The sequence below is a fragment of the Ambystoma mexicanum genome, chromosome 14 (genome assembly GCF_040938575.1).
Source record: "Ambystoma mexicanum isolate Mex_15411 chromosome 14, UKY_AmexF1_1, whole genome shotgun sequence".
Lineage (NCBI taxonomy): Eukaryota > Metazoa > Chordata > Amphibia > Caudata > Ambystomatidae > Ambystoma > Ambystoma mexicanum.
The window spans coordinates 456,234,225-456,253,729 of NC_090940.1; the positions used below are offsets into that span (position 1 = coordinate 456,234,225).

The window sequence follows — 19,505 nt, forward strand, 5'->3', positions numbered from 1 at the left end:
AAACCTTCCTCGAAGGTTCCGTCGACGCCGTCGACGAAAGTTCCGTCGAGGTCGATGTCTTCGACGCCGTTGTCGAAGGGACCTTCGACACACGAGTCTGTCGACTCGACGCCAGCTTCGACACCGGTGTCGACGCCAAGAAAAGTCACGGTTACGACACACCCATTGTCTATCCCCAGGTCCTCGACGTCGATGGCTTCGAGACTGTCGAGTAGAATCCCAATTCTGTCGAGGTCTTCGAGGCCTCCGCCTTTGTTTTCGACGCCACCCTCGAAGCCTTCGGCGTCGACGACATCGACGTTTTTGAGGCCGATTATGACAAGTTCGGCACCCTCTGCCTTGGAAATGGGGTTTACACCCTTTATGAGTTCAGAACAATTGAGAACTATGTCCTCAATATTGGAAGAAGGTGAATTGTCTGAACAGGAAGACACATTTGAGTTGTAGGGACCTGTAACCCCAATTAGAGAGGAATTTTCCTCTGAAGAACGCAGGTTAAAGGATCTTCATGATTCCTTACATTAGGCAAGTGGGTTAGACACCTCCCCTGAGGTGGAGTTTGCTAGGCCAGACCCGGGGGAACATGCTGAAACCCCCTATAGAGCCTTAATGGCCAGGATCACAGAGTTTATGGGGTGGTCTGCACCTTCACAATCTTTCCAACAAGATGACCTCACGGATATTCTTGACAAAGGCCCACAGGAGGATCCTGTGGTGCCTTTTCATAAAGCTCTTCAGAGGAAGATCATGACAAACTGGGAAACCCCAGATGTCGTACCAGCAGTAAATAAAAAACTGTCTACAAAGTACAGGGTATCCTCTACAGACCCGGAGTTTTTGTCTAAACACCCATCCCCAGAAAGTCTGGTGGTACAGGCAGCATCCTCTACCAATGTCAAGATGGCTTATCCTACCGTCCGACAGGACAGGGACGATAAAAAATATGATGCTATGGCAAAGAAAGTCTTTTCGGCATGTAGCATGGCGTTAAAATCTGTTAATGCTACTTGCACCCTTGCTAGATTCAGCCATACACTTTGGGAGTGTGCTTCTACAGCGGCTGACTGCATCCCGGAGGGAGAAGAAAGGGATGGGTTCCTGAATATTATACAGGACGGTAAAGACGCTATGTGCGAATCCCTCCAGACGGGCATTGATTCGGCTGACACTATCAGCAGAGCAATGGCGGCAAGTACAACAACCAGGAGATTCGCTTGGTTGAGAAAGTCTGGTTTTGCCCCAGATGTGCAAGCCAGGCTCTTGAACATGCCATTCGATGGTTCTTCTTTGTTCGGGAAAAAGGCGGATGACAGTTTAGAGAAACTGCAAACTTCAAAAGCAGCAGCAAAATCCCTAGGAGCTGCAATCCGTCAGACACCTTTTCGTCCCACAGGAACCTCTGCGAGGGGTAAGTCCTTTCGCTTCTACTCCGCATTCGGAAGAGGTAGAGGACGACCGGCTCAAAGGGGACAAAGAAGAACTACCCGAGGTGGACGAGGTAGATATTCAAAAGCCGCAGCAACAGCTGGTGCCTCTTTACCATCGGCATCTGCATCAGCCGCCCCAAAACCACTCTGAGGACTTCCCTCACAGGACACCTGTAGGAGGCAGGTTGACTCAACATCTGGCGGTACGGCAGGCTATCACGTCAGATGCTTGGGCATTGGAAACAGTTGCCCAAGGTTACTGCCTACCTTTCCTACGTATACCTCAGAGTCATCCACCGGGGATCAGCTCTCAGAAAGCTCCAGATCCGCTCCTCTTGCAGGAAATTTTAGACCTGCTAGAGAAAGGTGCCATAGAACCGGTACCTGTAGCGGAGAGGAACAAGGGCTGGTACTCCCCTTACTTTCTCATTCCGAAGAAAGACGGAGGACTGAGACCCATCTTGGACTTGCGAGAATTGAACAAATTCCTCAGGAAAGACAAATTCAAGATGGTCACTCTTTCTCAGATCCTCCAGGCCCTTCAGTTCCAGGGGTGGTTGGTATCTCTGGACCTTCAGGACGCTTATTTCCATGTGCCTATCCATTTCAAACACAGGAAATACCTGAGGTTCGCAATTGGCAACTCTCACTATCAATTTCGAGTGCTGCCATTTGGGCTGACCTCCGCTCGAGGGTCTTCACCAAGTTAATGTCGGTAGTGGCGGCAAGTCTAAGGAGGGAAGGGATTCACGTCTAACCCTACCTGGACGATTGGTTGATCAGGGCTGTTTCTACGGAACAAGCTCAGATCCAGCTAAATCACGTGTGCCACTCCCTTCACAGACTGGGCTTCTCCCTCAATTTAAAGAAGTCACAAATGATACCATCGCAGAGACTCCAGTTCATAGGAGCGATCCTGGACACTTCCCTGGGAAAAGCCTCGCCACCAGAGATGAGGGCTCAAGATATTCTACAGATGGTTACCAAGTTCCAACATGCCCAACGTCTCCCAGCCTTCGACTTTTTGAGGTTGCTAGGCCTCATGGCATCCTGCATTTTCCTAGTGCCAGAGGCTCGCCTGAGAATGAGATCCCTCCAGTGGGCACTGAGGACTCAGTAGTCACAATTCTCAGGGAGAATGACAGATCTTCTTCAGGTTCCCGACAGAGTAGCTCGAGACCTTCAGTGGTGGGCCTGTCAGGAGAACATTCTGAAAGGAGAACAGTTTTGGCAACCCTGGCCGGAGATAACAGTAGTCACGGATGCCTCACTCACGGGGTGGGGAGCCCACGCCAACGACTTGACCATCAGCGGTCGTTGGTCTCCATCGGAGTCCAGACTACATATCAACCAGTTAGAGCTGAGAGCCATCAGACTTGCGCTGAAGGCGTTCCTGCCAGCTGTACAAGGGAAAAACGTCCTGATAATGACGGACAACACTACCTCAACAAAAGAGGAGGCGTAGGATCACTACCCCTGTGCAGAGAGGCGATGCACCTCTGGTTTTGGGCAATCCAAGAAGGAATCTCTCTATCGGCAGTTCACCTAGCCGGAGAGAAGAACTTGACAGCGGACGCTCTGAGCAGGCAGAGCACAGTCTCCCACGAGTGGGAGCTAGCTCAGGAAGTCCTTCAAGAGATCTTCGCCCTTTGGGGAACCCCTCAGGTAGATCTGTTTGCCACCAGCCTCAACAGGAAATGCCATCTGTTCTGCTCAAGGGAATTTCCCCCGAGAGGAGCTCTGGGAGACGCGTTCATAGTGGACTGGGAGTTTCCGCTTCTGTACGCGTTCCCACCGGTCCCTGTCATTCCTCAAATGATCAGGAGGTTGAGGTTGAGAAGATTCCGAAGAACCATGATCCTAATTGCCCCGGATTGGGCCAGGAGAACGTGGTACCCGGACCTTCTAGACTTGTCCATCTGCCCTCCAATTCGACTTCCACTCAGAGAGAACCTACTCTCACAGAAGGGAGGTCAGGTTCTCCATCCAGACATCAAAACCCCCAACCTTCACGCTTGGCTTCTGAAAAGCTGAGGTACAAGGATTCGGACCTCCCTGATGATGTTATGGAGGTGTTGCTTTCGGCAAGCAGGCCAGCAACAAAGTCTTTATACCGCTGCCGTTGGAACAGATTTTGCAGCTGGTGTAGAGAACAGAATATCGACCCTTTGTCATGTGGTACACCAATGGTTTTGTCCTTCCTACTATATTTGGCAAATTCAGGCCTTCAAGTTGGCACCATTAAGGGCTATCTCGCAGCGCTATCCATCTTTAAGCGCACTGCGGAAGAACCACCCTATTTCAAGTTACCCTTGGTAATACAATTTCTTAAGGGGTTAACCAATGTTTATCCCCCAAGACCATTCCAAGTTCCCCTATGGGATTTAAACTTAGTCCTAACTTTCCTGATGGGCACACCTTTCGAACCACTCCATTCTTGTTCGTTAAGATTCCTTACCCTTAAAACTGTTTTATTAATAGCACTTACATCTGCTAGAAGGGTGAGCGAATTACAAGCTCTTTCTTGTAAACCCCCTCACACTATCTTTCACAAAGACAAAGTCGTCCTGCAAGTGAAGCCTAATTTCCTCCCAAAGGTGGTTTCTGAATTCCATATCACTCAGAAGATTACCCTGCCATCTTTCTATCCTCCTCCTCACCCGGGGAAAGAGGAAGAGAGGTTACACATGCTAGACCCTAGAAGGGCTTTAAGTTTTTACATCAGTAGACTAGCCAGGATAAGACAGGCAGACCAGCTGTTTGTAGGTTACACAGGTCACAAGCTGGGGTTACCAATAACTAAACAGACCATTTCCAGATGGATCATTCTAGCCATTCTGGAATGTTATAAATTGGCAGGAAAAGAGCCCCCTCAAAACCTTAGGGCTCATTCGACCAGAGGTATTGCAGCTTCATCGGCCCTCAAAAGGGTGTGCCGGTTAAAGACATCTGTGCGGCCGCTACATGGTCGTCTGTCAATACCTTTACACGATTTTACAATTTGGATTCCTCCTCCAGTCAAGAGACTAGGTTTGGAAGGGCTGTACTGCATTCTATTCATCAATAGAAGACAGCATGAAGTCAGTACTCCCTCCTCCAATTATAGAATACTGCTATGGGAGCATATCTAAGATGAGGAATACGTCGGAGGACACAATCCCTTCGAAGAACAAGTTACTTCTTACCTTGTAACGTTCTTTCAACGGGATGTTCCTCCGACGTATTCCTCATCGACCCTCCCATCCATCCCCGCAGTTCTACTTCCCTTGTTGTTGCAGCTTACGCTCCTTCAGGGTGATTAATTTAGTCCAGAAAGCATTATTGTGGGCTACAAAACGGAACTGAGCAACGGGCGCTGCGCGCAGCCTTTATAGCCAGGATGACGTCGGCCTCGATACGGCGGCTGTCGAGGGACATCGACTCGAAGGACGTCGACGCGCAGCGCCCTCTAGAGAGAACATTTTTTCCGAGGCCAGCAGAGCTGGAAGGAGATATCTAAGATGAGGAATACGTCAGAGGAACATCCCGTCGAAAGAACGTTACAAGGTAAGAAGTAACTTGTTCTTCTCACCCCCCTTAATAAACCTGTGTCATTAGGCAATTGTAATATAGCTGACGCGTCAAAGGGGATTGAGGAGTGGCACCGGTGGGCGGAGTCAGGGGTGCTCATGCTCCCAGGGCCGCGTCCCTGTGTGCATCTAAATTTAAAGGGGAAGACAATTTTCCTGGTGAAAAAGGTTCTGTTTCCCGTCCCTAACGCGGGACACCCATACAGTACGGAGGAAAGCGGACTATGGACTAGTTGTACGTTAGTCTCTACTTTGAGTAACATATCATTTACCAGGATACAGTGATATTTTTTACCCTACCTATGTTTTTCTTTTGTGAGATCAGCGCACCCCATCTAGTGTACAGTGCAGAGGGGACACATTGTACCCCTTTTCTCACTTCTCCTGTAACTTTCTAGTTACAGTGGCAAGTCTGAGTGGCTGGTGGCAGTGGCTTTGTTCTACCGACTTTTGAGTAAAGGACACATGGGTCAACATTGCACTAAAATGGTGCCCGTATTCTTTTTTTTTGCCAACTCATGACTAGCCCTTTCTTGAACCTTCCTCTGCTAAACTGGGTGGGGGAAGGTCCTGCTCACTCCTTTGTTTTCAAAGGGCTCCCATTGGGGCGCCAGTGTGTCAGGGAGGACCGGAAGCTGGGAGGACACCAAAACTCCTCCAAGTCTTTGTCCTCCAGTATGTCTGCTTAGATCTAGTTCAAACTGGTTCCCTGGCTGTCTCCTTGAGACAGCCACCAACCAAAGTTTGAATCTTGCATGCATGCTGATTGGCTGGATTCCATATAAGGCGGGGATCTTGATGCTGAAGCCAGAGTCGACCACTGGAAGAAGAAAGCAGAGGATGTCAGGCTCCGCCAGTGACTGCCAAAGCCGCCTGAGTGACCACTGCTGCTACAGCCCTCTTTTGTGCGACAGGGAAGATCCAGACCAGACGACTTCCTCCCTTGGACTGGCGGGGCCTAAGCAGTCTCGTAACCAGCTACAGTTTGAGACAAAATATCAATCAATCAATCAATCTCGCGCTCTGAAACACTTGTGCACGAGTGCTATAGAAATTAAATATCAATCAATCCCCTGAAGTGCTGTGACCTTCCAGGCCTGTAATACTCTAATACCGTGGGACCTCTGGCACTGCTGCGGTGCATTGTCTCGTTGAGCACGGTTCCGGATGCAAACTTGTGGGCATCTGTCTCGGCCTACAGAGACTGTACCCTGATCATAGGTCCCCTCCGAAGAGTTGAGGACCGAGAGAAGGAAGAAAGTGTGCCAAGTGACAACCATCGCTGCTACAAAGCCTGTGTCGAGCCTCCACAGTCAAGTGCTGCGAAGATAGTCTGCTGGGCATCCCAGTTACCTGAGTCTGACAGTCTACTACCGCCAAAAGTTTCTCCTCCAGCCCCAAGGTCAGAACCCGAACCAGAGCTGGTGTCATTTTACCATGGGAACCTGCCAGTGACATCGTTGTTCTTCATCATGGAAGGCACAGTATGACTCCTGGGTACTTAACTGAGCAGTTGTTGTGTTGCTATTTGCTCCTACTGAGCTACGTTGGGCTGGACGTACCAACCGTGTTCTCCAGGGCCCAAGGACATCCGTCCTAGAGGCTGACATTCTTCAGGTGGCTCATCTAGCCCCCCCTGAACCCTTTGAATTCAATTCCATTACTTACTGGTTACTAAAAAATGCTTCTTCTGATATTTGACAACTTTGACAGCTTCTGCCTTCCGTTTTTCTGCCGCCCACAGGTCACTGGTCCCCCAGTTCTCCCCATCTGACTTTTAAGACGCCCATTCCCCAGATATGGTTGGACTTCTAAAAGTAAGGCTTTCCTAAAAGTTGCCTACCTCCCAGTATTAATATTTTAGTAAATGTTGGTTGATGAATGATTTGCTTACCTTAGGCTTCTCTATACTTACCTGTTTATTATCTAAAAGTCTACTATTGAAATGAGTATTGCAACAGCAAATCTCTAATGTAAATATCTATTTGTGTGAAATATTTTTACTTACCTGAACTGCATTGATTTTTAACATTGTTCTAGTATATATAATAACCATATTTGTATATAACTACAGTGTGTCAGTGTTTCCTTGACTATAAGTGTGCTCAAAGGTCTTTGTACTCAACTACAGCCCTTCTCCCTCCTAGGCTAAGCCTGGCTGCTCGACCAAAGTCCGCCTGACTTTTTGAGTAGTTCAGGCCAAACCTGAGAGTTGGAGCTCTGGACTCCTAATAGTGGGTCTTCTATAGTCCTATCACATGTGAACTTTACTAAAACTCCCCAACATTAATTACATGCATATTGCCAACCAATAAATGCCAAAGATGCACTGCAAGTTCAGAGAGACTGCAGAAAACAGAGGATTAATTAATTGTGAAGTTGTTTAAAACAGTTCAAAACCTATTCTGTATTCATTCCTTTCTGCATTTGAACAGGCATTTAGGATGCAGACAAACACAATTGTCCTCTTTCTATCCTATGAAGGTGGTTTCTACCAAACTTTTACGGCAGACCAATGGTACAAACCACGGAACGCCACTACAGGGTCATTTAAGCCAACCAAAAGGTCCAAATTTAGATCGTAAGAGTAAGGGGGTCAAACCACAAGACCTGTCATCAAAAGTAAATGTTGCTGTGTCAAGTCTTGATAAACACATACATTTAGACCCTCTACACCCTGCATGTCCATCTGAGCTGGAAGATACTGGAGAGGGCATGGTACAATTGGGAGAAACTGAGGGTGTTTCTAAACAAAGTCATGACAATGCCTCACTGTTAGCCACCCTAATATCGTGACAGGATTGTATAAGTGATACATGGCAATGCACGGTTAAATAGTGAATTCTTATTTAAAATCTAATACAAAATTCCTATGTTAAGACTCCTAAATTCGAATGATGTGGAATGGGTGAGACTAGCAAATGTTAATAATGGTAGAATGATCTGTAAAATTTCTTCAGCAATTGTCCTAAAACAGATCTGGGTTTTCCAAATAGACTTTTCACATTTGGGTTTGCAAATGATTCTGCTACAGGATGAAAAACAAGCTGTACAGTTCTTGAACTATGTGTCACCCATCCCTGAAGTTCCTTACGTCAAATTATGTAATGTTACTGTACCATCTACTGCTGCGTCTGATGCTCTTGTTCAACTAGCAGCTATTGCCGCCAACATTAAGGACTGGTCTTGGATAGGTAATTTAGTCAATGCAGTAACCAGCATCACACCGGTCAACCAGTCTCGGTAGCCACATTATCCAAGTGTTTTCCTGGAATGTTTGTGGTTATCACAACTTTTTCACGGCATTCAAGTCAAACTTTTTCACGGCGATAATTCTCCTACAGGAGACGATGTTCCTCAAACAAATGTCCGTAAGCGGATATTCCACCTTCTCCAGTCCTGCCATAAAACACAGGTTGGGTCGCCCTATAGGTGAACAGGAAAAAAACTGATGTTGATTAATCTATACTTCAACCCTTACAAACATAATTTGGCTGTGGTTATGAACACTTTTGATTCGATATTTGAAAATGCTGTGCTATGTAACAAGTATGAGGGCATTATTGTGTGAGGTGATTTTAATGCCAATTGTAACGGTGAAATGCATTATAGTCTTGCTCACAAAGGGTCGGATAATGAGAAAAAATCTTTAACACTTGGACAGCTTTGGAAGGAATACTTTATTGCATGGAACATAAAAGTTGTAAGGTTTTCCCATGACATTCTTCATTATACATGGCACAGGGATCAATCTGTTTCAACAATCAATTTTTTTGTCATCTCTGAGAAACTTTTGAAACTTTGCTCTCCAAGTATCTCGACTGATATGGGCTATAGTGATCACTGTTTTATTTCAATCAATTCAGAATTTTCCTGGGTTCAGCCTCCAACTATTCCAGAATTGGCCCTGGTTGAAATAGAGCGTCTCCCGAGCACATTCGTTGGAACAAATTTCTATGTCATAAACTCGGTGATAGCCTGAGCATGATGGCATTATATGATCTTAGTGTTTGTTATTCTGTTCAGGACTATGTACATCTGGAAAGACTTAATAACGCGATTATACGGGAAAAACTGGTTTGGTTGTCTGACCTGTATTTAAAAATGCAGAGAACACATCTTCACTGCTTTGACTCGCACATAGCAAAGCTAAAAAAACAAAAACATAGCAACTTGAAACATCTTGCAGTACAAAAGATATTAGTTGGCAAATACACGGCCACAAACAAGCAAATTGTACGGACGTACAACAATGCCTGTAGAAGTCATCGATATTTAATGCATCTTCACGACAATCAAAAAATAATTAACCATATAAGCAAACACAACACAAAATCCATCTGGCAGATGTCTAATCATTCGGGCTGTAGCCTGACTGCGAAGGCCTTGCCCAATACTATTTCTGCAAATGCATGGTCTGTGTTCATTTCGGAAAATGTTAAACTTCCTAGGCACTTCCAACGGGCAACAGTTTACTATAAAGAAATTACATACCCTACCTCGTTTTACTTGGTCCATTGATGATATAAACTGGGCCATAGGCAAACTTAATTTTTCCATAGCTTCCGGTCCAGATGTTATTCCGGCATGCGCTTTAAAAATGGATCCAACTTTTTGGGCCAGAATTCTGTTCTTAAAATTTGAAAATATTTTTAATACAGGTACTATTCCTTATTCATGGCACATAGCATTGATTGTTTCTAAAAAGGGCAATTCTGCAGAACCTGGAAATTATAGGCCAATAGCCCTAAGGGACGCGTCCTACAAAATCTTCTCCATACTTTTGCTTCAAGAGTTGGAGCACTTCATACAAAAATCATGACATTCTATCTTAGAACCAAACTGGGTTTTGTAAACAAATGGGCACGTCGATCAATGCTATCATTCTTTCACATATGCTCTATTCTTGTAAAAAAAATGTGGTGGGCACCATGTACGTGACCTCTTTAGATGTATGCTCAGCATTTGACTGCGTTATTTGCAATATATTGTGGTGTAAACTTAGGAGACTTGAATTCCCTGAGAATATCATTCAGCTATTAGCATTATTACATTCAGATACATACTTCAAAATCCGTATTAATAATCAAGGTGATACTACACATGACATTCTTACCTGTACGGGGGTGAAGCAGGGCTGCAGCCTTGCTTCAACCCTCTTCAAATTGTATTTGGCTGATATTGAAGCTATTTGGGATCATATACTATGTTATCCGGTAAAACTTGGCCATCTAAAAATACATTGGCTTGCTTACTCAGATGATATTCTCATTTTTGATAAAACACTTATGGGTCTCCAAAACAAACTACAGGCTTTTTTCACCTTTGCTTTTGATCAGAACTTACATCCTAACGCAGGAAAATCAAAGATTTTAATCTTGTCAGGTTAAAAAAAATGATGGACCATCAACAACATTAAGTTGGACAGAATATCTATGCTCAAATACTTGGGCTTTGATGTCACCAATGAATTTTCGAAAAAACATTGGCGCGACTCATTAATAGCAAAAATAAGACCCTTGACTTCTGAACTAAGGATCATTTTTCAAATATACTGTACATTTTCATTGAGTCCAGCGATTCAATTCTATCTGTTAAAGATTGAAGCAATACTTTTGTATAACTTAGAACTTTGTCTCCATGACATTGATGACATACTAAACTCTCTTCAGGTCGTCTATGGAAACATGTTTTGAATTTGGAAAACTCGGTCCCTAATGCGTGCATACGCATAGAACTAGGTCTTTCTAGTCTCTCAGCATGATTCCTGTGGTGTCAACTTAATTCATATGTTAAAATGTTAAATCCTCCCTGAAACTCTATTTATGTGGAATTTTAGAGGATGTTGGCTTTACAGAATCCACATTCAATGAATCTTTTTAAGAAAAGAATGGATCATGCGTTACAACGCATTAACATAACCAAGGAAGATCTGCTAACACGAGTGGGATACTCCCAAAAAATTCTATATCAAATGGACTGGGTCGAGTCTCAAGATGAAATTGGTTCTTACATGTTTTATATCTATTTGCGGTTCCGCTTGAATCGGCTTCATTGTAAAGAACGTATCAGTCAGTGGCTGTATTTTAATTCCGATGCCTGTCGCTTCTGTAAAAGATCTTTACAGAAGGAATCTACCAAGCATTTGGTTATTTACTGCAGTCACTTCGAAAATGACAGAATTGCTTTTTTGGGGGACAAAAACGTGATGAACTCTGTATCCTCACGTGAAATGTTGTAATGCATGAACAATCCCCACATCTCATTCATGTGTGCCTTGGGACGGTTATTATGTAAAATTGAAAATTAACTTTTGCAAAAAATGAATTGTGTTGTAATCGACTATTTATTCAAGCTAATAGCAATGGGTTTTTTGTCCTCGAGTAAATGTGCGCTTAGAAATGTTTTTTGCTGTCGAATTACTAGCCGGTTACACTAGAAGATCTCAATTTTTGTCTTGAAACGTGTCCAGTAATTCGCAACAGTTACTAAGTGTTTAATGTGCTAATTTATGTTAGAAAGGATTTTAAATTGAAATCGTGGAAATGTTGTATGGGTTATGTTTTTCTCGATTTTTTGTAAATGGTTATGTTGTTATATCGATGTAATTTTTGTAAGAGTGAAAAGTTTCTTTTGGTAAACTGAAACGCACAGTATTAATTAAAAAAAAAAAATTAGAGCAGGCTTTTTGTCAATCCAAAAGGATTTTCTTTGTGGCAACATTTAATTGAGATTACTGCCTCTCCATGGTATGTGTACAACTTAAAAAAAACAAGCTTAAGTTGTGGCACTGTATGGTGAAATACAGGAAAAAATGGTTGGCCACTGGAGATTTTGGATTCTTTGATTGTTTCTTCATTTTTAACTTATTCCTGTATTTTAATTTTCCTATTGTAAATTAACATCCAAATAGACATAATAATGATGAATTAAGCTCACTCAAGTATGTTGAGAATCCAAAACAACGTAAAGATGCATTGAATTCTAATAGTATGGCTTGCTTATGCAAGTGACCTTATGAAAGAGTCTTCAAGTTTAAAATGACTTGCACAAAGAGCAGTGTGAATGTGAGTAGAGACATTGGTTCCATTCTGACAACCTTTGGACTTCTTGATGAATATACTTTGATGGTTGGCTGACAAATAAAAGGATGTAACTCAAGTAACAAGGTAGATTGAAGTACATGTGGTATTTGTTCTCTGTCAAGCTACATGGGATCCAAAAGGTTACTTCCAAGATGCTACTTCCATTGTGGCCAGTGTTCCTTTGTCTTTTTCATAGATCTTTTCCATGTCTTATTATATAACGCCACAGACCATTATCCTCACTTTCTGTCTCTGCTTGTGAATAATTATTTAACTTCTCTATGCCCTTAAGTCTGTCTACAAGTGGTTTAGCTCATCTCTGGTGTTTAAACATCAGTGTTCAGCGAGAGATGTAAAATGTTTTCTCACATAAAGTGTTGCTAATTCTTCACTAGACATAATTGCGGTTTGAATGTCTATATTTCCTAGTGCTTTTTGATACTCCATATTTGTATTAGATTACTTGTTAACCGGACATGCTCATTGGACACTTGTACTGTCTTTAAATCAGATACATGTCCCAGTTGTTTTGTGTGGAAGAATGTTCAACAGTTTTAAATTGGCACATCTCGTATACTCAAGGAGAAAAGTAAGCAGGATTGGGCTAGTAGAAGATTAAGAATAACTTAATGTTTTAAAGGGTTGTATATTTCACAGTCTGATTTATAATTTAGCGTTAACATAACTAAATGACCTTTTCAATTAATCCATGCTTAATAGTCAAAATGACAGTCTTTTAGATTATCCGTGGAGGCCTACATATACTTTGAAGTACTTTTTAGGGCATATTAAACTTCATCTGTTTTCAAAGTTGTGTTAATATTCTCATGATGAGTCTTACAATATACAATTAGTTTCACAATTTTCTATCTACTTTAGGTTCTAGTTATGACGTGCCATGTGTTCCTGAGTGTTTTAAAAAATGAATACTTGCCCCTATCCAAAATTAACCTTTTGGTGTTCGATGAGTGTCATCTTGCAATCCTTGAACATCCTCATCAAGAAATAATGAGGGTAAGTTTATAAGTAATACTTGTTTTTAAATATAATTCAGATGTGTATGATGCCAAATCTAAGAGCTATGTTTTAGAAAATACATTCCATAAAGATGATCTACATTGTTTCAAATAAAAGCTACGAGCAACATGTTTGTACTCTCCTTAAAACAAAACCTACAATTTGCAAGTATAATTTTTTATTTTTTTATTTCTTTGTCAGTTCTTGCAGTTACAGATTTCTGAGCATCAGATTTCAATAAATTGTGCTTTTGCTTGTTTCAAGCTACTTTTTATTTCAACACAGTCCCTTTTAACTTTGGCTTCTCTGCCCACATCACAGCTGAACTGGGACAGCACAATGTGGCTGTTGGAGGTTTTCATTTTGCCATTCTTATCTTTTCTGTCCTCAACCTTCAAACACTACTACCGCAACTCACTGGTATTTTCATTGACTTTGAAGGTGAATGAGACTTTTTTTATTATCGCATTCACCTCCTCAATTCACTTTGTTTTTGGAACACTGGGCCCTGTTTTGAAGGTTCGATTGGAGGGAGTTCTCTACCGTTTGTTTGGCATCTGTTTTCCTACAGCAGCAGTCCTGTGTGATGTGCTGCTAGGGGCCTCTATCACCCCTTTTTGCAATGTCTTTGCACTGGGTAACCCAGGTGTTCCCCAGTGCAGGAGTAGTCCTCTTGTGTTTATGACATGATTTTTGGTTCGGGGGCAGGGGGGTCTGTTTATTTTAGATTTATTTATCTATAGAGCGCACCGGGCCCTTAGGCAACTGGGCGGTGAGCTTGCATGTTACAGAAAATACAGACCTGATATAAAAAACCGTAAGATACAAAGGTTACAAGTATACATTATATGAAAGTAGAATGGTACAGATTTAGGTATATACATCAGATTTACAACGTACAGGAATTTACATAGAAGTGTGCATGTCAGGACATAGTTAAACAACTGGATTGGGGTCTTGCTCATGGAGCCATGCTCTGGCCTTTTTACGGAATAGGTGATAGGAAGGTACCTCTCTTAGGGAAAGAGGGAGGGTATTCCATTTTCTAGCTGCGAGGACAGGGAAACTAACCCCACCTGCTCGTTGTTGCTTAAATCGAGGTATGTTGACACAATGCCTGTTAGCAGTTCTGGTAGGCCGTGTTGTGGTATGGCGTGAGATGGTGTTGGACAGGTATATGGGATCCTGGTTCGATAGGCACTTATGAGTGAGGTACAGGGTTTTGAATGCTATTCTTTGCTTGATGTTAGGCCATTTTAATGTGTGTCTGGTTTCCAAAATAGGAAGATTCCTTGGGGTATTTAAAGCTGCTCGAATGGCGTTGTTCTGCATAACTTGCATTTTGTTGAGGTTCTGTTGTGAAGTGCCAAGATAGAGCGCATTACAATAATCGAGCTTAGAGAGGACTAAGGCTCTAGCTATTGTGATGCAGTTGCCTGTAGTCAGGTAGGGTTGACAGGCTGAGATAAGCTTGCAGGTATAGGCGGAGGAGGAAGCCAAGGCGTTATTTTGTCTAGTTAGGATCAGTGCTGAATCGATGTAGATTCCTAGTGTTTTCACCACATTCGCGACTTTAATTATATTGCCGTCAATATTGAATGAAGTGAATAACACGTCCAATTTGTTCAAGTTGGCAGGCGAGCCCAGGAGGAGCAGCTCTATCTTATCGTCGTTAAGACAGAGCCCATGCTTTGCCATCCAGGCTTGTATAATAAGGTAAATATCATAGAGAGTCTTCCTGTCCACAGTGTAGTCACCAGTGATGGGGATGAGTATCTGAGTGTCATCCGCGTAGTTGGTATAGGTGACACCCAGATAGTCCAGCTCGTCAAAAAGTGGCTTGGTGAATACATTGTAGAGAGTAGGAGACACGCAAGATCTTTGAGGAACCTCACAGGTAACTGGGGTAGGAGTAGGCGAGCCTGAGGGTGCAAAGACTCTCATGGATCTGTTATTGAGGAAGGACTCAGTCCAAGCATTAGCTTGGTGAGAGAAGTGTACGGCTGATGAGAGAAGATTGGGATCTTCCGGATAACTTAATGGAAATTTTGCTTTCAGCCAGAAGGCCAGCAACTAAATCCCTTTACCTGTGTTTTTGGAATAAATTCAGTATCTGATGCGGGGATAAGGATGTGGACCCTTTCCAATGTGGCACCCAATGGTTCTTACTTTCCTATTGCATCTAGCCAACCTGGGGCTCCAGATCGGAACAATTAAAGGATATCTGGCTGCGCTGTCCATTTTCAAGCGCTCCTCGCAAGAGGTTTCTTTCTTCAAAATTCCATTAATCATTGAATTCCTGAAAGGGCTCACTAATGTGTACCCTCCAGTCCCTTTTCATGTCCCGACTTGGGATTTAAATCTTGTACTTAAGTTTCTAACTTGCATACCTTTTGAGCCTCTGCATTCCTATCCCTTGAGGCTTCTAACATTAAAAACTGTCCTTCTTGTGGCCTTAAGATCAGCCCACAGGTTTAGTGAGTTGCAGGCTCTCTCATGCAAACCTCGTACACTACTTTTCACAAAGACAAGGTGGTACTCAAGGTTAAACCTTCTTTCGTACCAAAAGTAGTTTCTGACTTTCACTTGTCATAAAAAATCATACTACCAACATTCTACCCTCATAATTTGGGCAAAAAAGAGGAGAGGTTTCATAGACTGGACCCAAAAAGGGCTCTGTTTTTGTATATCAAGAATGTCAAAATTGCGTCAGGATGACCAACTTTTTGTGGGTTATACTGGCCATAAATTGGGATTAGCTGTGACAAAACAAACCATATCCCGCTGGATCATTTTGGCTGTAGTTGAGTGCTACAGATTGGCGGGAAAGGACCCGCCGGATGGGCTTCGAGCCCATTCCACTAGAGGTATGGCCTGCAGTGGATATTTGTTCAGCTGCAAAATGGGCATCAATGCATACCTTTGTCAAGCATTACTGCTTAGATGAATTAGTACTCCCCCTCCAAAATTACCACTGCTATGGGAGTCTATCAGAAGATGAGGAATACGTGGGAGGACACAATCCATTCAAAGAACTAGTTACTTACCAACTGTAACATTCTTTCGACTGGATGTTCCTCCCACGTATTCCTCATCGCCCTTCCCATCCTACCCTGCACTACAGTTTACGTTAGTTACACTTCTCTCCCCTAAAGTGTGTTTCAGTCATGAGGCACGCTTGGGTGTTCCTCGAATATTTCCTCAAAAAAAACAGAACTGAAACCCAACAGGCGCGACACAAGCTACTTATACTGATGGTGACATCGACACAATACAGAGCCCATCGAGGCACATCGACACCACGGCCTCGGGCACAGCGCCCTCTGGCGAGAATTATTTTTCCTAAGCAGCGAAGCTGGCGAGATACGATTATCATAAGATGAGGAATACTTGGGAGGAACATCCAGTCGAAAGAATGTTATAGTTGGTAAGTAACTAGTACTTCTGTTAACTGCTGAAGAAGATTGCAGAGGAGTGAGTGCTGGAACTGTATGAAAGGTGAGGCTCCTGGAGTGAAAAGCAAGTCAACCACTAGAAGCTGAAGTAACTGAATAAGACGACCAGAGATACCTGCAGACCCCTCTGCAAGATCGTGAAGCGACCACTGCTGTCCTGACCCTGTTTTTTGTGCGGCAGCGGAACTCCAAAGAGGATTACTCCTTCCCTTTGACTGGTGAGAACAACCAGTCCCTATACTAACTATGATTTGAGCCATCTTCCGAGGTCCTGTGAGTTTCCAGAGTTGCAAAACCCCAATACCAGGAAACCTGCTGCCCACTTCGAGTGTATCTTTGTGGAAAGGCTGAATTTTTCCAGGTCTTTGCTGGCTGAATTTTTCCAGGTCTTTGCTGAGCACTCCAGGATACTCCAGAGACCAAATCCAACTGGTCCAGACCCTCTCATCAGAGTTCAGAACTGCAGGAAGCGAAGAAGATTGACCAGGCGAATCACGTCCTTTGTGCTGCACAAAAGATGCCGAAACGCAGATTGACCTAAGGAGTTGATGAAAGCCATGCAAGAGGTCCTTCCGCGAGACTGCTGCTGAGAGATCCCGGCCATTGTCCTGCCTTTTGTCATCAAACCAAGGAATTCGGGGGTCTGGTCCACAGCTGCAACATTGCAGAGCATCCACCACAAATGTTTTCTTGAAACCTAAGGTACTGTGTGGAAAAGGGTGTTGCTTACCTTATTCCAGAAAGTCGCTCCAGAGCGTTGCGTGCAGGCAGGTGTGTCCAGGGCAACCCCCGATTACCTCTGACTCAAGCTGATGCTTGTGTCCCTTTAACAAGTGCTTTAAAATGATCTACAATGTTGGTTAAGTCTTCTTGTATCTTTTTTCCTAGAGACCAGAAAGTGTCTGCAGGAACTTTTGACTTTTTCTGCTTTTCCGAACTGCCATTTAGTTAGAGTTGCGTTTTGTACTTTAAAAGACTTGCTCTGCAGGCAAACTACATCTAGAACCTGAAGCTCTGCTAGGATAACCCTAATCAACTATTTTCCTTCCCAAAAATCACTATCTTCTATGTGTATGCTGCCTAAATGCAATTACTGTATTACTTTGTGTGTGCGCGTTTTTAACGATAGTACGGTAGACCTGTCAAACTCCTGTTACAATTATGCCCGTTCATCAACTACCAACTAAGAAGTGGCCTATTGAAAGTATTTTCAAGTATACCTATGTGTGTTGGTTTATTGTGCTAAGTATTTAACAGTGACTTGTTTAAATATAAATCTATATTTTAGTGCAAATGTATGTGTAAGAGTTTCTTTGATGTGCATTACTAGCTGTTGGGCAAAGTTTGTATGCAGTACCCTTTGGGAACACTACAAACAACTCTGACCACAGGTATAGGAAACCCAACCTTTGGTATAAGCTTGTACTACACAGTTTTGCTAGCGTGTTGAGGAGCCAGGCTTATCTCAAGAGGGGTCAATGTGAGCTGTAGGGGAGTTGCACAGAGATTCACAGTGACAAGTATTCAAATAAACTCTTACACACAAGGTTTCTTGAATAACCAATTATTAATTCATCAGTCAGTTAGAATAAGCCTTCTTCAGAAGGGAGCAGTATAACAGAAACACTCAAATACTCTTCATGAAATATACACTTATCTCTAAACCAGTAGATACCCTTTTGGGATGGCCCACAGACACTACCTACACCCTCAGGTGACTTCAATTGCTAGGGTGCTGGGGACATTAGTATATCACTGTTGCATTTAGAATCATATAGTAATAAGTCAAGGGAAAACGTTATTTAGAACATACAAGAGACCACAAATATTCTTAAGCAGGCAAATACTTTCAGATCCCCTACTAAGAGTCATTCAGTGAAAGAGGCTAAGCCAAAGTCAATAGGCAACAGTCTATATGAGCTGATTCACTTCTTTGCAGGTAAGTAGAAAGTCTTTGCACAGTGTTTTAGAAGTCCTTGAAGAAAAGAAGAATCCAATGTAGGGCTACAAGCCGTTAGACTTGTGAGTAGTAGACGATGCAAGCAACTCTACAAGAGGTAACTACTCTGACTTTGCAGTACCTTTGTATTGAAGAAAAAGTGCAGCAGATGACTTCTGTTCCTGTGCAGCTCTGCAGATCTCACTGTTCCTCAGCCTCAGTCGTGAGGACAAGAGGGAGGACTTCTGGGGACTCCTGCACTGCAATGGGACGGTCACCGCTCGCAACCGGCAATCTTCAAATCAGTGGCTGTTCAGTTTTTCAGCTCCTCACCTCTCCTGCAAATAGCAACACTGCAGTTCCTGGCTGTCGAGATGGACTTTTCTTGCTTCTGCGGTCCCGCACTTTGTTGAGGGGGGCTCAGGCTTGGTCAGTCCTGCTTCCTGGGAGTCCGGAGGATCTTCCTGGATCTCTAGGCCAGCTTAAAAGCAACACACACAATCTGGTGTTCCTCTCCGTAGCTATATGGTTTCCAGCGGCAACTCTGTGGAAATTCAACCAGGTCTGAGATGGTTGTCCAGGTGGCTTTCTTTGGAGTTGATTGGTCCCACCAACTCAAAGGGAGAAGTAGTCCATGCAGGGGCTTCTCTTTCGATACGAACTTGGCAAGTAGTCACTGCAGCAGGGCTTCACCGGGCAAACCAATGGTCCAGGAGTTGCAGCAGGTGTCCACTTGAAGCTCTTCTTCGGTTCCTTCGTCCACTGGTCGACTCTGCCTTCCAAGCCAAAAGCCTTGCCTTTTATTCAGTTCTCTTCCATTCACTGCAGCCTAGCTGTCAGTCACCCAGCAGGGTGGCTGTCCTTTGCCAGACAGTCAGCCGGCCAATCACTACAGAGCGCATTTGGGTCTCCTAGGAGACTAAGCACAGGAAGTTTCAGGCACCTCCCTCACTTCCTGCCTACCCCAGACACCCTGGAGCCAGAGGCAGGCTTCACTCGTGAATCCCGCCAAA

At 43.6% G+C, this 19,505-nt stretch overlaps 1 protein-coding gene across 1 annotated transcript in view; it reads left to right on the plus strand.

The window, feature by feature from the left end:
• DICER1 (dicer 1, ribonuclease III) overlaps positions 1-19,505 on the plus strand; it is a 2,611,056-nt gene that overhangs the window by 255,478 nt on the left and 2,336,073 nt on the right. The window contains exon 5 of the mRNA XM_069637684.1: positions 12,961-13,095. Within this exon, the coding sequence (XP_069493785.1) occupies positions 12,961-13,095 (135 nt within the window). The remainder of the gene's footprint in view (positions 1-12,960; positions 13,096-19,505) is intronic.